The sequence below is a fragment of the Mchenga conophoros genome, linkage group LG22 (genome assembly GCF_057382185.1).
Source record: "Mchenga conophoros isolate Kocher_MC1m ecotype Shallow Benthic linkage group LG22, M_conophoros_male_GT1.1, whole genome shotgun sequence".
Classification (NCBI taxonomy): Eukaryota; Metazoa; Chordata; class Actinopteri; order Cichliformes; family Cichlidae; genus Mchenga; species Mchenga conophoros.
Genome location: NC_140546.1, coordinates 15,724,530 through 15,741,795, shown reverse-complemented (window position 1 = coordinate 15,741,795; position 17,266 = coordinate 15,724,530). Strand labels below are relative to the sequence as shown.

The window sequence follows — 17,266 nt, the reverse complement described above, 5'->3', positions numbered from 1 at the left end:
TAAAAAAAACAGCTTTATTTAAATTGGAAAGCTTGGAGCCCTAAAGCAATTAGGTGGTTAATTGAGGAGTTGAGTTACGAAAAAATGGAGACAGATATGCGAAACACTCCCTGAATTCAGCTCCCTAAATGGTGCTTTTTTTCTTGGTCCTATATGAAACCTAAAGATGCTACTTTAGAAATTACAAAGAGATTTTTCTCCATTGCCTGAGATTTTCTATGCAGCACCTTAATAATCAATGTGTTGTTGCCTTATGTTGTCAGGTGGATGCAAAGTCACAAACTGTGAGTGTAAATCAATTCTATCCACCTTTTGGCTGTGGGAGATTGAGCCATTAAGGCCATCAAGTACTGAATCCTTGTCTGGGAGCCGGGCAAACCCCATTGCTAGTCACGTTTGAGGCTCCGACCATTTATCTCAGGGGTTTGGCACATTTCATTGGGCAGTGCGTAATCCGCTAAAGGTCACTGTCACTAATTACACTACTCCAAAACAGGCAGATGCCTACCCTGAGCTTGATTGCGCCACCCTTCATTAGGAGACTATTCAAGGGTTGCATAAGCATCACTTGCATGATTCGAATAACATATGTGTGGCTCTTTTTCTTTTTCCTAACCAGAGTGATCAAATGCCTTTCCTCCTATGATGATGAGGCACACCTGGTCCAGCTGAAAGTCATTCATTTGCCACTGTCACAGACTTTTTAAATAGTGTCTTTTAGATCGACTTGCGCCTTTTCTGGCTGATTGGCTTCCTGCGTCTGAGCGAGATTGGTTCGACTGGCTGCAGGGCTCAGTTTTAGCCCAGCGGTGATCTCGTTATCTCAGTGTCCAATCAGTCCTCCGGCCACCTCCTAATTGAGCCATCGCGCCTTAAGGGGGAAGAGGAGGGATGAACGTGTCAATTACAATAATGAGGGGGCAGCCATGCAGAGGGCAGTCGGGGAGAGGAAGGCTAGACAGAAGCCTTGCAGCGTCGCCCCGTTATGGTCAATTCACGACTAATCAAAGATAATATTGTAGCCTGACAGTGCCAAAGTTAGCAGAGTCAGTAGGGAAGAGCATTTTTTAAAATCATTTTCCCCTCTAGCTGTGGGATATTTCTACATGTCGTGTTGTGGTAATTGTTAGAGCTGCTGAGTGATCCATTAACACTGCTGTGGATATAGATTTAATATACGGAAAGCTCGGTCTAAGCACAACTCAAAGCACCTAATGCTCATGCATCTGTATGTGTCAAGTAGCTTTTTGGGCTCGAGGGTTATTGGATTAGTTGTTAGCCTGTATTTAAAAAGGTCCTTCATAAAAGGTTGTTTAATAAAGGACACCAATATTAGCAGTAATAGTAATATTATTATTACTGCAGGCTTTGTGAGCAGAGGACTCGTGCAAAAACATGACATTTTGAGCACTTTTTATGACTTGACAACGATGATGATGCTGACGCTATTAAAGACTAGTAGGTACACTCATGAACGGATTCACAGCTAATAAGATGAACCTGTGTGTCGATATGGCAGCCACTACTGCTGTTTATACACATAAGGTACTTGGAAAGATTTAGCTCATTAGCAGCTTAATCAATCAGCCCATTAATTGATTGGTAATTACTCTGTGTTTTCCCAGCTTCACAAAGCTGCAGATTTTTGGTGTTGCTGTAAAAGACTTTAAAAGCTCAGATGGTCACGCAAAGCATGATGATATGAAGATGTCACATTGGAGGCTGATGTGTCACATTGGTTTGATTGTTATAGAAGTGTTAATTTCCTGTTTTTATATGTGGATTTTCCATATATTGCTGTAAGTTGCTGTTATCATTTCCATTGCATCAAATAATTACTTTTTTTTTGTCACTACGGGTCTTTTTTAGTATTGGTGCATAACGAACCATAGAATCTATTGAGCGATACACTTAAACAAACCATCATTATTCAGTTGGTAATGCTAGTGTTGTGAAGGGGGTTGTATTTTAACTCAGACCACAATCTGTAACACAACCGGACAACATAGTTTTTGCTGTCTAAACCTAACCAGTGAGTGAAAGCAAAAGTAAAAAGCGAGCGCAAACAAGATGATCATCAAGTGAAAACAAAGCACAAAAGTCAAACATCTAAAATTTTGTAGCTGAGAGTGTGTTAAAACCAAGGATGCTGTTTCTGATATCTTTATCTATGAGGAATCTGCATTATATCGAGTAACAAAAAAACACTTACACTTCCGTATAAGCCAGAATTTAAAAGTGATTGGAATCGTTTTTATGCGAGCTGACACGGGTACGGGGGCACGTCACAGCCCGCTGTGACTAAATGAATGTAAGTGATAGTGAAAATACACTGTATGGCCACACCTGACCCGCTCAGTGAGATTATTATTTTCATCTCCAGAGAAAATTGGTTGGCTGGCGAGCAGAAAAGTCATAATGGATAAATTGAGGAAAAGAAATGATAGCAGCTGCTGTGGGTTCAGGTGGCGGTAGAAGAAATTCAAAGTTGACCGAACAAAGTAAAAAAAAGACCAGTTTAATTATTTACACGATCAGGACGTCTTGTATGAATTCATAGGTGCAGCTCTGGTTTGAGTTTTCACCAGTTAATTCTCAGTCTGGACATTTGTTAAAATGTGGGTTATTTTTTTTGGGAAGCCCCATGTGCACTCCAGTGGCGTTTTCATTTTTTCCGTCTGGCCTAACAACAGTCCCACAGGAAAGCTCGGATGCGGAGGGTCAAGACTGGAGGGAAAACTTAACACAATTGCCACAGAGCCGAGCCCACATGTAGGAAAGAGAATGGGGTTTAGGTAATGTGTTTAGTAAAATGTGAGCTGAAGATAAAATTGGTTGAGGAAAGAAAAGTAGTTTTGCTGTGAATTTTCAGGCCAGTAAGGAGATTAGAACAGGTTAGTTTCGGGGTCCATTTCACAGGTGTGATGAAATCTGTTTAACATATTTTTTATTACATAAAAACATAGATTTTAAAATAACAGAGATTGCTGGAACTCGGTCCATTGACTGTCTGTTGTTGTCAGTAAGATCACAAAGAAAAGCAACACTTTCTGAAATACCAGGATTTTCTGTCCTTCCACTAATTAATAGACAAAACAAATTTTCCTTTCAGCTCAGGGTAGCGCTTGATTTAATGTACCACACCAGGCAGCTCCCATAAATGCAAAGCATCAGCATTGCACCTGACTGAGTTTAATGAAATGTTCTTGCTAAAACTGTGATTAATGAATGATTAATTGTGCATCCCGAATGTAATATAGATTAATTAAAAGCTCTCGCTGCAGATAGGATAAGTGCACCTGTGCAGTATGTGACTCTTAATGACTTTTAACTCATTATCATGCAAAGTAAAAGTGGCCAACTGCTTATGTATTTGTAAATACATAAGCAGTTAAATATTTGTAAGTACTGCAGCTGTTATAAGATCGACCCTTTAACAAAGCTCATTACCCCGGGTGTCCCAAGTACAATCACAAAGTGCCAAGTCACTTCATTCTCAAATCTATGTTTTTCCCAAGTAGCAGATTAGAGCTACAGTGGAGTTGTTAAGGATTTCTGCCAAAAATGTGTTTTTAAACGTGTGTGTGAAAGAAAAACTAAAATAAAGTTTTCAGAGGCTTGTAAACCATCCAGTAAATGTCTTCATTAGCCGATAATAAGCCCAAAGGCCTGCTCTTCAAACTAAAATTACTTTGATTATTTCCATGGTGTCACTGAGTAACCCTGAAGGGCTGAATCCTGGAGAAAATCATACTGACAATTATCTTGACTGATGTCACGTTTACGTTTTTAGTCCTTTGGAGGACTGCATTAAATTTGTTTTAAGAATGAATGAATTTATTCTATTAACCACAGTTTAATAGATTTTAAAATATTAACCACAGGTTCCTTAGTGTTCTGTTTTGTTATGCACTTATAAACCACGAGTCACTACGGGTGACCTTTTGATAAATGTAACAGTAATAACTTCATGGATTTTGGGGCTTTCAGTGGTTTCAGTGGAAATTAAAAGCCATTTGCAGGCTGCTGGTAGTCATAATGTTGAATTGGTTGCAAAGAGGTATACAGTGCTGCACCAAAAACCTCCTTGCAAATGCTTTGATCACCTGTAGTTTGCGTGGGAAATGCTTACTCGTCAGCTTTTATTTTGAAGGCTAATGCTTATCATTTTGGGCTTGCGCTGCTGTTTTTCAAGTTTCACTACTGCTCCGTGAGTAGTTAACAAATGTTTTTGGACAAGTTTGCAAACTAAGGGTGACCATGGCAACGTGCTATTGACCAAAGCAACCAAAAGGAAGTTTTTGGTGCAACACTATATACCTCTTTGCAACCAATTTCACAATGAGGCTGCCAGCAACACTCTCTAACTGGTTGAGGAATAATCATTTTTTGGCCCTAATAACTAGAGGTCACCAAGGGGTCACTAATCAGTCTATAGGCTGTGTGACTTGGGTTAACTCTTTGGAAGTAGAAAATCTGTGATTTGGTCTAATCAGTCAAAATTTTATTTATTTATTTTTTGGGGGAAATCATGAGCTCTGCCTCCAGGTCCAAGGGAAGAAGGACCATCCAGCTTATTATTGATCAGCGCACAGCTCAAAAGCCGGCATCCATTGTGGCTGGAGGTTTTAGTGCATATTGCATGGGTAACTTGAACACTTGAACTGCTGCAGAGAGCATCATTTTTCAGGGAGGACCTTGCCTATATTAGCAAAATAATGTGATTGCCAAACTGGCTCGCGTTAATTCAGACCATAGAAAACATTAGTTGAATTATAAAGAACCAAAAATAGAGCAAAGCCTATATGTAGCACAATTTTGCCTTCAACATAACAGCGTGAAATTTGTAACCTTTAAGATAGTACTAACACGTTTAATATGTCATTGATTAAATATGAAGTTTAAATGATTTACAAATGAGCTCTTTCTGCTTTGGAACTGGGGGATGGACATGTTTTTTGCTTTAGTGCTTGCTTATATTCACAAATTTTGATTGCAATGACTAAAATAAATCCCTTTCTCATTTTGACCTGCTGAAGTGAGTGTAAACAAAACACAAAACATCCGGCCTATCTTAGACCTGATCTGTTAGCTGTTACTTAACACTAAGGATGACAAAAAATCCAAATCTCATCATCAAATTCAATCTCTGGGAACATTTTCTGAGCTTGAACGCCTTTTCATATTTTTAATGCGTTGCCTGAAGAGATTGAGACAATGGCAGCCGATGAATTTAACCCATCGCGGTGGTGTCGTGTGTCGCTTGGTGCCCCCTGGCCTCATAATCAGACAGCATTGTTTCCTCAGTTGTTTTCAGGTTAATTACAGTTGAACAAGTGGGGTTAGTCATTATTTTTTTCACACAAGTGAATGATAACTTACTGATTTCTGATTGCATGATTCCCACCATTAGATATCCATTGTTTTCCTTTCCTCTGTTTGTGTCATACATAAAGAACCTTCCAGTAACGTCTTTGTCTCTTTACTTTTCACAGGAGAGGAGTGTCGTCATCCTCACCACAGCAGCTGGGGGGTAAGTTTGTCACTTTAGTCCCCGTTGAACAAATGACGAACTGAGAACCATCTCAACCTCAAGCGTCTCCGCAGCACCCGCTCGTTGAAGGAGTCGACCACGTTGCCTCGCCACACTGGACAGAGAAATGTGTCTGTGCGTGTCCTCGAGTGCATGACCGCATCTCAGTGTTTTGTGGCTGCACTTCCTCTCTCACCTTCCGAGAGGCACTTCTGCACTTGACTGACTGCAACATTTGTCTTCATCACAACAAAGCATCATGGGTAGGAAAAAGATTCAGATCCAAAGGATCACCGATGAAAGGAACAAGCAGGTGAGGCTTAATTATTTATTTGGTTGCTCGTTTAATCTGCTGAAATGAGTCATTGAAGAGACTGCAGATTGAACCTCGGTGCATTTGTCTGTATGTAACACTGTGATACATATCCGATTTTTAAAGCACGCAGCTCCAGCTTGAGCATTAACCTCCAGAGTTAAGGCGTTATTTCAAAATAAGGTTCTGTTTTTTGTTACTTTTGGCTCTGACTCTGCATGTGCTGAGATTTGCGCCTGATCTACAAATTCAAATGTCATATTAAAAGCTTACTTTTCTGCTAAATCCATTAAGAAGGAGGACACTTTTTTCCATATAAATGGAGCAGAGCTGTCAGCCAGTTAATTAAGAGCTTTAATCACCCGTGTGGTCAGGAGTTATGTGCAATTTTCTTAGTTCTCATGGTTCTAATTGTGACTGCTTTTCTTACTTGCGTCCTTTGTTTTTTCTCAGCAACACATCGTGTTTGCTTCGTACGCTTCAGTGCACTTTATCAGTGACATTTGGCGCTTGTTGCCTGTCCCTGCTTTGGTTAGTATGATGATATGTAAAACATGTAAAAAGGGAGATCTGTATGAAAAGAGGAAGGGAAAAAATGAGCAATTTCTGAAAAATTTGTTTATTAAAAGTCTCTTCAAAAGCTGTTCTGGAGCTTTTGATCACATGACGTGACTTTCATCAGCTGAGGCAGTTTTTCTTGTAATCATAAAGTGACATCTCAGCCAAATTTGCTTAAAAGTTCAGATAAAAAAAACCAAACCTAGTTTAATCAATGAGTTAATAAAACATAGTGTAACCAGTGATAAGCTCACTTACAAGTAAAGTGTGCACATGGTTGCAGATTACTACATTTTTTTATTATAGGTAAAGCAAACGCACCGGGTCACCCCATTTTTGTTTCCTTTGAAAAATCACTTGTGAAGTGTTCTAAAATACAGCCAATATTAATTTTAATGGTTGACTCAAAAGACGAGAGCCCAGTGAGGCTTTATTTAGAAATCCATCTGTTTTAGGTATTATACAATACTGTTTTATAATAGTGTTTTATTCTGTGAGCTGTTTAATCCAAAAATGGTGTTCTCCGGACAGTACTTTGTGAGGACTGATCTGATCTTAAACAAAAAAACTCCATGTTTTATTGCCAAAAGTGGTGAACGTTGTGTGGTCATAGAAAGGTTCAGCATGCGAAACAAAAAGAAACCAAAAACTTGCATATTATAACATGATTAGAGCTGTTTACTGCTAGTAGGCGCTGGGACAGTTTTACAGGGTCAACATAGCTGTCTAGATGTCACAGATTTCAAATGGCAGTAAGGTCATGATTTTGGGCTGGCCCCACACAGCTTTGTGATGTTGTTTGGCGTCCACATTCAAGTCCTGCAATGAAAGGTCTCAAGTACTAAATCAGGCTGTACCCCAAAATCTGCCTTTTCAGCTCCATTTGCTTCCTTTCTCTTCTCACTGCATGAGGCTGCCACTCCACTTCACAGTAATGATGGTGCTGGATGAGTGATGAGGTGATTCCTGCCAAACAGAATGCTTTGTATGACAACTGAAAACTTCAGTTTTGTTTTCATCACACCACAGAATATTTTGCCTCATGCTCTCAGGCCTCCACGTGCTTTTTTTTTTTTTTTCCTTTGGCAATCTTCAAGCTCATTTTTTCCACAACTGATGCCTCCAAGACATTTTGCTCGAAGACCAAATTTAAAAATCGCTGCATTGATTTGTCTTTTCAGAAGATCGTTTCTGCCAGGTCGGACGGTAGCTGTAATTTGAATTCTGTACTTTTAATTTCTTCTCTCTTTAATCTACAAAAATGTTTGACGTTCTCATGCCCTCCAGCCCAGACTTTGTGGACATAACAGACCCTGAAACCTTTTCAGATAATGTGTGACAATGGAGAGGCCAATTTCAGAGGCTGGAATTGGCCAAGGCCAGGGCTAGCCATAGAGTGTAAAAACGATGGACTGATCTGAAATGTGAAGGCAAAACCCAAGTGCCTTAAACCTGGATTCTTTTTAGCGGCCAGCGACTCCTGGTTGGAAAAAGATGGGAAAATAGGTTTAGTTTCCCGTTGCTCTGAGATGACTTTATGGCCTAAGACGCTGTTTTCAGGTCATGTTAAAAAGAACAGAGCTGTTTTTGTTAATTCTGGTTAATATCGGAGTTATCCAGAATGTCAGTCTGATCCACCCCTTGCTTGTCACTTCCTGCTGTCTGTTGGTGTTGCAGCTGCCGGCTACTGTTGCCTGCGTCGGCAAACCTGTCAGGCAAAATGGCCACGCCTTTAACTTTAGGTCATAACAAAATCTAAAAGGATGGGAGGGGGGGTCCAAAAAGAAAGAAAATCTGTTAATATAATGTAAAAAATTACAAACAAGCTTTACAGTTTTAAAACAGGCGTCTGTGGGGATTGTCCTGCTTTTGGAGCCTTTCTAAAGGGGCCACTAGAGGAACTGTAGTTATTAGTACTTAACTTCAGCTCTGTAGGTTACCTCCGGGTTAGGTAAAGCTACTTTCACCTGCTCCCTTGTCACATTTAAACACCACATCTCTTCACATCTCTTTTTTAGCAGAGTTTGATCCAGATGCCTTTCCTGATGCAAAAGGGGATTTATTTTTTTTTGTCTCGTGCTGGAGTTGAATTAGTGACCTTTCTAAATACAGATATTAAATATAAAACAGGTCACCATGAAGCACAGAAATGACTGAGCATTCAGTTGCACAATCTATGCATCTCAACACTGACCGACTGATTCACAGTCAGTTGGGAAACAAATAAAAAAATAACACAATATAGGAAAAAGTTTATGACCTGCAGTATTTATGCCAAAGTGTGCATCTCTAGTTCAACTTAGACCACATCTAATTATAGCAGAAGCAGTGAATAAATGTTAGGCTAAAAATATCAACAAATATCAAAACTGTTTGTAAATATATATATATATATATATATATATATATATATATATATATATATATACATACACACACACACACACACACACACACACACACACACACACACACACACACACACACACACACATCAGGGAAAAATGATTATTGACTGTTTATTGTTAGCAACCAGAGTGTCTGAAGGCTATTTATTGTGATGATAAAGGGCCACAAAAACAAGGATGCTTCAGTATCGATGCTGAAAACTGACTCACTATGCTTCATTGATGCCTCTTTATTTATGATGTTATTGCTATTGTTGTCACTTGTACACTGTTATTTGTGTGTGCTTTTACCTAATGTGTCTATCTGCTGTGTGAAATATGTGTTTGTGTTACAGGCAGTTGAAATAGTCATAGACTTACTTTGTCTTTGTAAAGATTTCATTTTATTTTGCAGGCCTAGACCTGTTTGCGTGTGGTGCACAGAAGACCTGTGTAAAGGTCTTTTATAGGAGTTACAGCGTTAATAGTGCTTTAACCCTGAGAAACCGCTGGGATTTTTTTACCCTGCCCTCTGCTGTTTTTACAAATCCTTTCTTCTGTTTTCTTTCAGGTGACATTCACAAAGCGAAAGTTTGGTTTGATGAAGAAAGCCTACGAGCTGAGTGTATTGTGTGACTGCGAGATTGCCCTGATCATCTTCAACCATGCGAACAAGCTGTTCCAGTATGCCAGTACTGACATGGACAAGGTCCTGCTCAAATACACAGAGTACAATGAGCCGCATGAGAGCCGGACCAATGCCGATATCATTGAGGTTAGTCGATGCATCCTCACCATTTGTGCAGAAGTGAGTAAGCTAAGGCCTTGATTAGATTTTAAATAATATGGAAACTGTCAGGGCTGAACTGTTGCACCAACTCTTAAAACATAAAGAGCTGTATAATGCTGGCAATATCCCATTTAATCTGTTAAATATGTAGCCATATGCTGCACAAGTGATTTGGTTTTTTTTGGTCTTTTAGCTGTATTGTCATCATTTCACCAGATTTTGATTTATTTGCTGTTTGCTTTTGTGTTTTTGATGTGACAAAACCAACAAGATTAAAAGCTTGGGCTTCTTGAAAAAGGCTTTGTGACTGTTGTTTTAATGCAGTCTCTGAAGAAAGAATTTGAAGTGTTATCTTTGTGTGATCAGAGGCAATGTAACCGGCGCACCTCAGTGTCATTGTCTCACGTCACTGCCTTCATTCAGGGGTGTTATAGAGAAAGTAGTTATAATTAATGGGAATTGTGTTTCTGACTTCACAACCGTGATCAAATAATTTTCAGTGGCAGCTGATTCTCTTCCACCTACATTTTCTGAAACACTTTAAATGATAAACTCATGATTCATACTATGATTGCAGTATCATGTCTTCTCACTTCTAAAGCCCAGTTTTTACATTTACAGACTTTGAGAAAGAAAGGCTTCAACGGCTGTGACAGCCCAGAGCCAGACGGCGAAGACTCGATCGACCAAAGTCCCCTTAATGATGACAAATACCGGAAAACCACAGAGGACCTGGATGTTCTCTTCAAACGCTACGGAGTAAGTTTTGTAAACTTCACACTTAAGTCTTCTCTTAATTCATGCAGCATTTTTTTTATATTGCAGTTTGTTCTGCTTATTGGTCAAACACTTGTCTGTTGTTGTTGTTCTGCTTTGTCTTAAGTACTGACAGGAAACTGCTACTGGTAGGAAGTTCCTCTAACGAGTTGTGTTACACTTTACTGTGACCTTTATAAAAAAAATGCAGATTGCTTGATTCGTGTTAGAGATGGTGGTATTATTAAGAGCTTTTGTTTGGGGGTTGGTTTTTTTTTTGGTCATTGTTTTGAAGGCAGTAAATGAGTTAGTCTAACTCATTTACTGCCTTCATATTATTCACAAGCGAGGACTAAAACTCAACACATCTGTAAAACCACTGCTTTTTGGTTTTTCTGGCCATGCATGCCTTCAGTTCTCTGTATTTTTCTGTTGTATGCTGATGATACCCACCTATATTTTGTGCTTAAAGACTCCAATTAAATAATTGTGCTTTTTACAATAATACCATGTTCATTTATAGTCAATAGATCGGAGTTAAGATCATAACATTTGTACACTGTATCAGCTGCACGCCAGGAAATTTGCACACAAAGGGCATTTTGAAGACAAAAGAAAGCAGATAGCACTTCATGTCTTTTATTTAAATGACAAAAGATTACTTGCATCAACATGGCTGCTATTGTTGTATGATTTTTAATTGACCACAGATGCATCAGTGGAAGCAAAACAGGTAATGAAAAGTTGCAGTAATAACTGTAAATCATTCAGGAACCTTGTGTCATTGCATATTTTCAGGTCCACCAGCTTCATATGAGGGAGTTGATGGTGTTCACTGAGTAGTCTGCTAAAAACTGAGAGAGTGGCATAACACTGCTATCTATAAACTGAGACGTCTGTTTATTACCATCAGTAGTAAACTTTGTGAGAGTTCTTAAAATAAACTTTAAGGCTTCACTGGGTGCCACTTGTTCCTTTCTTTCTCTACCTTGGCACCCACCATTCACCTTACTGCATTTACCCCCATTACTCTACTGGATTTGAACAAATTTGTGTCAGACATAAATACAACACCGTGTAAGGTGGAAGTTCACATGTTGCTTCATAAGCTGTTCAGGCAGGGTTTTGATGTTATAGCCTCATGGATCGTTAACGCTTTCTCCCCATAAAGATGACATTTGATGAGCTCCCCTGTACCCGTAATAATGTGTTTGACAGCTCAGTATTTATCAATGAACATGTGGTTTGATGACATTAGAATAGTTTCCAGTGGTAGCTGTATAGGCAGAGCTCACTCTCACTATAACGTCTGATGCAAACACAGTCATTTCGTTCTATAAGAAGCCCTCAGATATGAAACCACTCAGTTCAGAAAAGAGCTTCAAAGGTTACTCCTAGTCAGCTTTCAAGGGGTAAAGAGTTAAAGAAAACTGATTAATACCCACCATAACTGCATAAATACCTTCCTATTTCCAAATGACCTCTGCTTTCAAAAATTCTTGAAAAAGTGGTTAGTAGGCAGCTCTTAGGGGTAATAAAAGGCAATAATTTCAGTCTGGTCTTAGAAAAAAAGTACAGAAACCACTTTACGTAAAGTTTTTAAGGACATTTTAATGAGCACAGATTCAGGCAACATTACAGTTTGTATTTTACATTTGGTACAGCTAGAGTCACTGTGGACAGTTTTACCTTGTTTACTGCACCCTCATGCCATATTGGGTCCCACAGGGCTCAATCCTTGGACCTATTTTCTTTAGTTTGTGTCTGTCTTACCTCTGTAATGCTGATTATTGACATTCGCTTGTCTTATTTAGTAGAAAAACACAAACATGTAGCTTGCCTGCATTCCTGCCTTGGTGCCATTAAGGACTGGATGACTTCTAATTTTTTAAAACCAAACTGTTATTGGTACTGAACATCTTACTAATAGTGTCATTCCCCGTTTTGGACAACTAATAACTGACCCAAAGCAAACTACTCATTTTTTTTTTTTCAAGCTTCTCAGTTTCAACTGTTATTTCAAATCTCTCAGCCCAGTCTTTATATGGGTTAGTATATTACAAAGGTCAGATCAGGACTTCTGAATAATACAGCTGAACACCTTATCCACTCTCTGATTTTCTGCTGATTAGATTATTGCAAGTCATTGTATATATTCTTAAATGATGCAGCACTTTTGCATCTACACTTGGTACAAGACTACTCACAAACACTTTGCGCTGCAAATGCATGACTCCAGTCCTCACAAAATTTCTTTGGCCTCCCATTCAGTGCAAAATTCAAATTAAGATTTTACTGATTACTGTTAATAGAAAGGGGGACTGCATTCAGTTTTAGCCCAACAAACTTCCTCTTAAAGTTAGCTCAGCACGATCAGTTCCTCGTTTTAAAAAAACTTTTAAAAGCCCACACTTGTATATTGGCTTTTATATCGTGGTTTTAATGTCATTTTATCTATTTATAATTTTCTAATGCTACTTTTTTGTGAAAGTGAAAGAAATAAAGGTTGTTATTCTGATGTTCATCAAACAGAGAGCAATGACAGGTTTATATTTGCATTTTTTTTTTACTCTTTAATAATTATATTTTGACTTGTTTTTCTTTACTTTTTAACTTACAATAATAACTTAAACAATAACTTAAAATAATATTTTATAACATTGAAGGACCCACACAAGCCAGTGTGGGTCCTTCAATATTAAAACTTCTCCACTTCACAATATGTCATACGGCAACGGTTTTCAGTCGTGCTTCTTCCACAATGGTGAAATAATGAAATGCCTGTAGACCCATATTCATATATTATGTGCACCTATTTGGAGCATGACAATACGTCTTAATTTTACCGTATTATAATAAAAAATAGGTATTACAGTGCCTAATTTTTCTTTGAAATTAGATTTGATCTTTTACAAATGAGATGACTAAAACTCTGGAGACAGTTTTTTCCATTACATGCTTTTATATTTGTAAACGATCGTGTAGTTTGTTAGTTGAAGCTGTAAAGTACACAACCTGCCAGTTTTACCACATTTTTTTTAATTCCAAAAAAGTAGCGTGAGGCTAAATCTAGGTAATGTTCTGATTGTTACCGAAGTAGTGCGGTAATGTCGCGCAGTGGGACTAAAAGTGACGTTTTCTTAATTTCGCAGCAGTCAACAGCTCCGCCTCAGACGTTCTCCATGCCGGTCACCGTCCAGGCGTCCAATCAAAGCACACTGCAGTTCAGCAACCCTGGCAGCGCACTGGTAACTACCTCCTATGTAACATCATCATCGCTCACGGATACCCACCTCCTGTCGCCACAGCAACCGGCTCTTCAGAGAAATACGGTGTCTCCTGGGTTGCCACAGCGACCAGCCAGTGCAGGTGAGCGAGATGAGGAATGGCCTGTAGACCAGCAAAAGACAGTAAACAGTCTTCAGCGCAGGGATTTTTCTACTTTTACACGAACATGACTTTTTTAAGTTGCTCATGTTTTTTCAGTGTGTTTGATCTAAAACAAAAGAAGTTGTTTAAAAAAAGAAAGATGACAAAAAATTATCCATGTTTGTACCCCCATAGGATTCATTTTGAATTCTTTGTAAACACAAGTAAACGTTGGCCTTTATTAGTTAATAGCAGAGATAATTACAAAATCAAGCAAGGCGACACTGTCAGGTAATCAGAGACTATAGCAGACACTGGAAGCATGCAGCTCCATATCATTATGCATAATAAGCTGCTTCATTCCTCGGGGAGAAATGCATGCCGCTCTCCTCTGGACTAATTTGCTCTGTGTGACATTCGCTACACTTCACTTACACTTTTTTTTTTTTTCACGTTTATATTAAATTTTAGTTGATTAGTTGATGCATGCAGGGGAGACCTGGAGTTAATATTTATTTAGATTATACTCAATTTAAAGTCCTTTTTTTGGATATACTCATACAGTTTGTGTAATGAAATGCATGGTGACATAATGCATGTGCAGCACTGGCTGGAGCTGAAACCTGAGGAGGGAATGAACAACTGTGTATAAGTCAATATTTAAGATAAAACAAAGAAACAAATAGAGTGCATATAGTATACAGTGTATGCATGAGCTGGGGTCTTTTTCAAAGTACAAAAGATTAAAATGTCCACTGTGGTAAAATGTTATGTGAGAACAAAAGGCAGTTCTCTCATATTTTGAGGCTTTTGTTGCATTAGAAATCACTGAGAACTCCATGTATTACCTTTTCTTCCACTGCCGAACCTTAAAGTGATGTTCTTGTTCTTAAGTCCCAACATTTCTATTAATTTAAGCTTTTATCAATAGGCGCTCTTCTTGGAGGCGACCTGAATAATTCAAATGGAGGATGTCCAAGTCCAGTCCGTGAGTATTAAAATATCTGAGCGCTATCTTCCACTTATTTGTTGTTTTTCACCACAGATCGTCCTTCTGTTATCCGGTCTGTATTGGGAGTATTCGTTCCTGCTCTCCTCCTCTGCACCGTCTGTGATTGTATCTCACAGGGATCAGGGGAAGCCACCAGTAACAACAGAAATGCATGGGATTCCCAGCACTTCCTGCGGGGAATGCAGTCAGCCTGGCACATGCCTTAGTTCTTTATTTCAAGCCTGCACCAGGAAAACGTTTTCATTTACTTACTTTATATTGGATTTCTAGATTAAAAATGTCCAATCTTTTATTTATTAGTACTAGAGCACATTTGCCTCAACATATCCAATAATCTGTAACATTAGAGGGCTTTTACTCCTTGGTTCTGTTTGCACGTCTTTGAAAAACTGTTTAACAAAGAAACCTTTGGGAGGATTATGTAAGCCATCGTTGAGGGGGCACACCGTCTGTACCCCGCCGTCTGCTTTCACCTGTTTGATTTTCCTATTGATTTCTGTCCATTCACACCTCCGTCTCCCCGCAGCTAATGGATACACCAGTGCCAGGGCCTCCCCAGGCCTCCTCACCGTTTCCAACGGCAACAGTCTGGGGAAACTAGTTCCGGCCAAGTCTCCACCCCCACCTCCGAGCCCCCAGATGGTCAACAGCCGCAAGCCAGACCTCCGAGTCATCACCTCACAGGGCGGAAAGAGCCTCATGCAGATGGTGAGCTTAACTAAGCCGAACTTGTGTTGTCTGGGTCGGTTTCTTTAACGCTTCGATCCTTTAACGAGCAGCATAACACCTCCTGCCTTCACTAAAGTTACCCGCGATGTTGAAGCAAAGTCAAACGATGAATCTGAAGGATTATTTCAGGACCACGGGAGGATTATTTTCATTTCTTATCTCAGGAAAGTTTTGTGAGTGAGATGGAAAACCATACAAAACTCTGGGAATTCATATTGATGTGTTGAATGAAATTCAAGAATTACACAGAAGATAAACAGTCTGTTATAGAGGAATGCTTGCCATCAGTTTTGTGCTTTAGTAAAGACCTGGGGGAAGAGTTTTTGTGCTCAACTCTTCTCATTATTTAGTCTAGGAAAGTGAGTAAAGTCGTGTTGAATCAGCCTACTCCCACCGACACACCGATGAGATTTCTCTCCTCTCTTTTCCTGAACCAAGCGTGCACCCACGTTTCTTGGAGGCATGTTCAGCAGTGTCTGTGCTAACAAAAAACAGTCTTGGTTTCATCGAGGACTTAAAGTTCATTTCAACAGCGAGGTCCATTTATTAGCTGTCCTTGAGTAACATAAACGTGGTCTTAAGAACTTAAAAATAAGGGGACTGTACTTCTATAAGTTTTTAAAAACATTTCACTTTCTTCAGATCTAAAACCAAAAAAGTGGAGAGTCTCAGACATTTTAAACCCTTGCGTGCTTGTCCCTCAGGTGGTCATTGACCCACTATTGATCATGAGCGTCACCACATGACCCAGGGTATGAAAAAAGGCATGGGTCATTACCACCAGAGATTTCAGGTGAATCCACCATGAGACCGATAGGTTCTCCGTCCAAAGTGTTGAACTGAACTGAAGAAGCCTCTTGGATGAGAGGTACAACATCTACAAGTACAATTGCCTTATTTTCAAGCTTTAAGACTACCCTGCCCTGGATGACTGAAAACCTACACAGCCACAAGATAAACATGCACGAACTGCTGGTGTTTTAAGAGCAGAAAGCAGCCTCTGCTACCCAGCAGTATTAAAGATTTTTTGCTGCTGTACTACTTCACATTTCCTGCAGCTTTTCCTGTTTTCTCTTAGCTCGGTACAAAGTGATAAATATGTTGACACTGTAACGGCTGAGGGCGATTGTGTGAACGAAAGCTCCAGATTAGTGAGACCAGTCATTACATTTCTAATGACTGTAGGCAGGCAGAGTGATGGCACCGCCGCACATTTCATAATCAGACTGCAAGTATGTCATTGTTAAGCAAGCCACCAGTGAAGTAGCTGCCAGACTACAGTAAGTAGTTTCATTGTTGTTCCATATATCTTTTTTTAATTACCCCAGAGTTGTAACCCTCTCTGTTACCACCCTTTGCAGACAGAGGATGAGCTGGAATTGGTAAACGAGGTGATTTCCCCCACGTCAGTCACTCGCATGAGTCGATGGCACATTAATAGCATGGATGCAGTTCTCTTATAGGAGTTTCACATTGTTCTGGTCTTGCTCCACTCACATTTCTTGGGATAGTCTTTCAGTTTGTGGTTCCCACCTGACTGCATGTGGTTCAGGGCTCATGGATGTGTTGTTCCAGCATTTCTTTAGTCGTGGGCTCATAAACCTGTCAGTGATCTAGAAATACTCAAGTGATTCAGACCTTCACATGAATCAGTTTTGTTTCAGCAGAAGTGTCATACTGTAATGTGCTCCTGTAAGTTTTTGAACCATGCAGGTCCATTTACTTCATCATACGATGCCACTTTAAAAGCATGGATGTCTTCTCGAGGCACCACGGAGCATGCTCCCTGCTCACTGACACTCACACCGACTCATTCCAC

The 17,266-nt window shown here is 39.5% G+C and overlaps 1 protein-coding gene across 6 annotated transcripts in view; it reads left to right on the top strand.

Moving 5' to 3' along the window:
* LOC146549164 (myocyte-specific enhancer factor 2D homolog) overlaps window positions 1–17,266 on the top strand; it is a 32,280-nt gene that overhangs the window by 2,248 nt on the left and 12,766 nt on the right. For 3 of the 6 annotated variants that reach the window (XM_085263366.1, XM_085263365.1, XM_085263361.1), the window contains exons 2-8: window positions 5,496–5,846; window positions 9,363–9,566; window positions 10,203–10,340; window positions 13,490–13,706; window positions 14,638–14,694; window positions 15,245–15,426; window positions 16,809–16,838. In XM_085263366.1, coding sequence (XP_085119492.1) covers window positions 5,793–5,846; window positions 9,363–9,566; window positions 10,203–10,340; window positions 13,490–13,706; window positions 14,638–14,694; window positions 15,245–15,426; window positions 16,809–16,838 — 882 coding nt within the window. In that variant the 5' untranslated portion in view covers window positions 5,496–5,792. The remainder of the gene's footprint in view (window positions 1–5,495; window positions 5,847–9,362; window positions 9,567–10,202; window positions 10,341–13,489; window positions 13,707–14,637; window positions 14,695–15,244; window positions 15,427–16,808; window positions 16,839–17,266) is intronic. The other 3 variants (XM_085263367.1, XM_085263363.1, XM_085263362.1) reach the window with 2 other exon arrangements.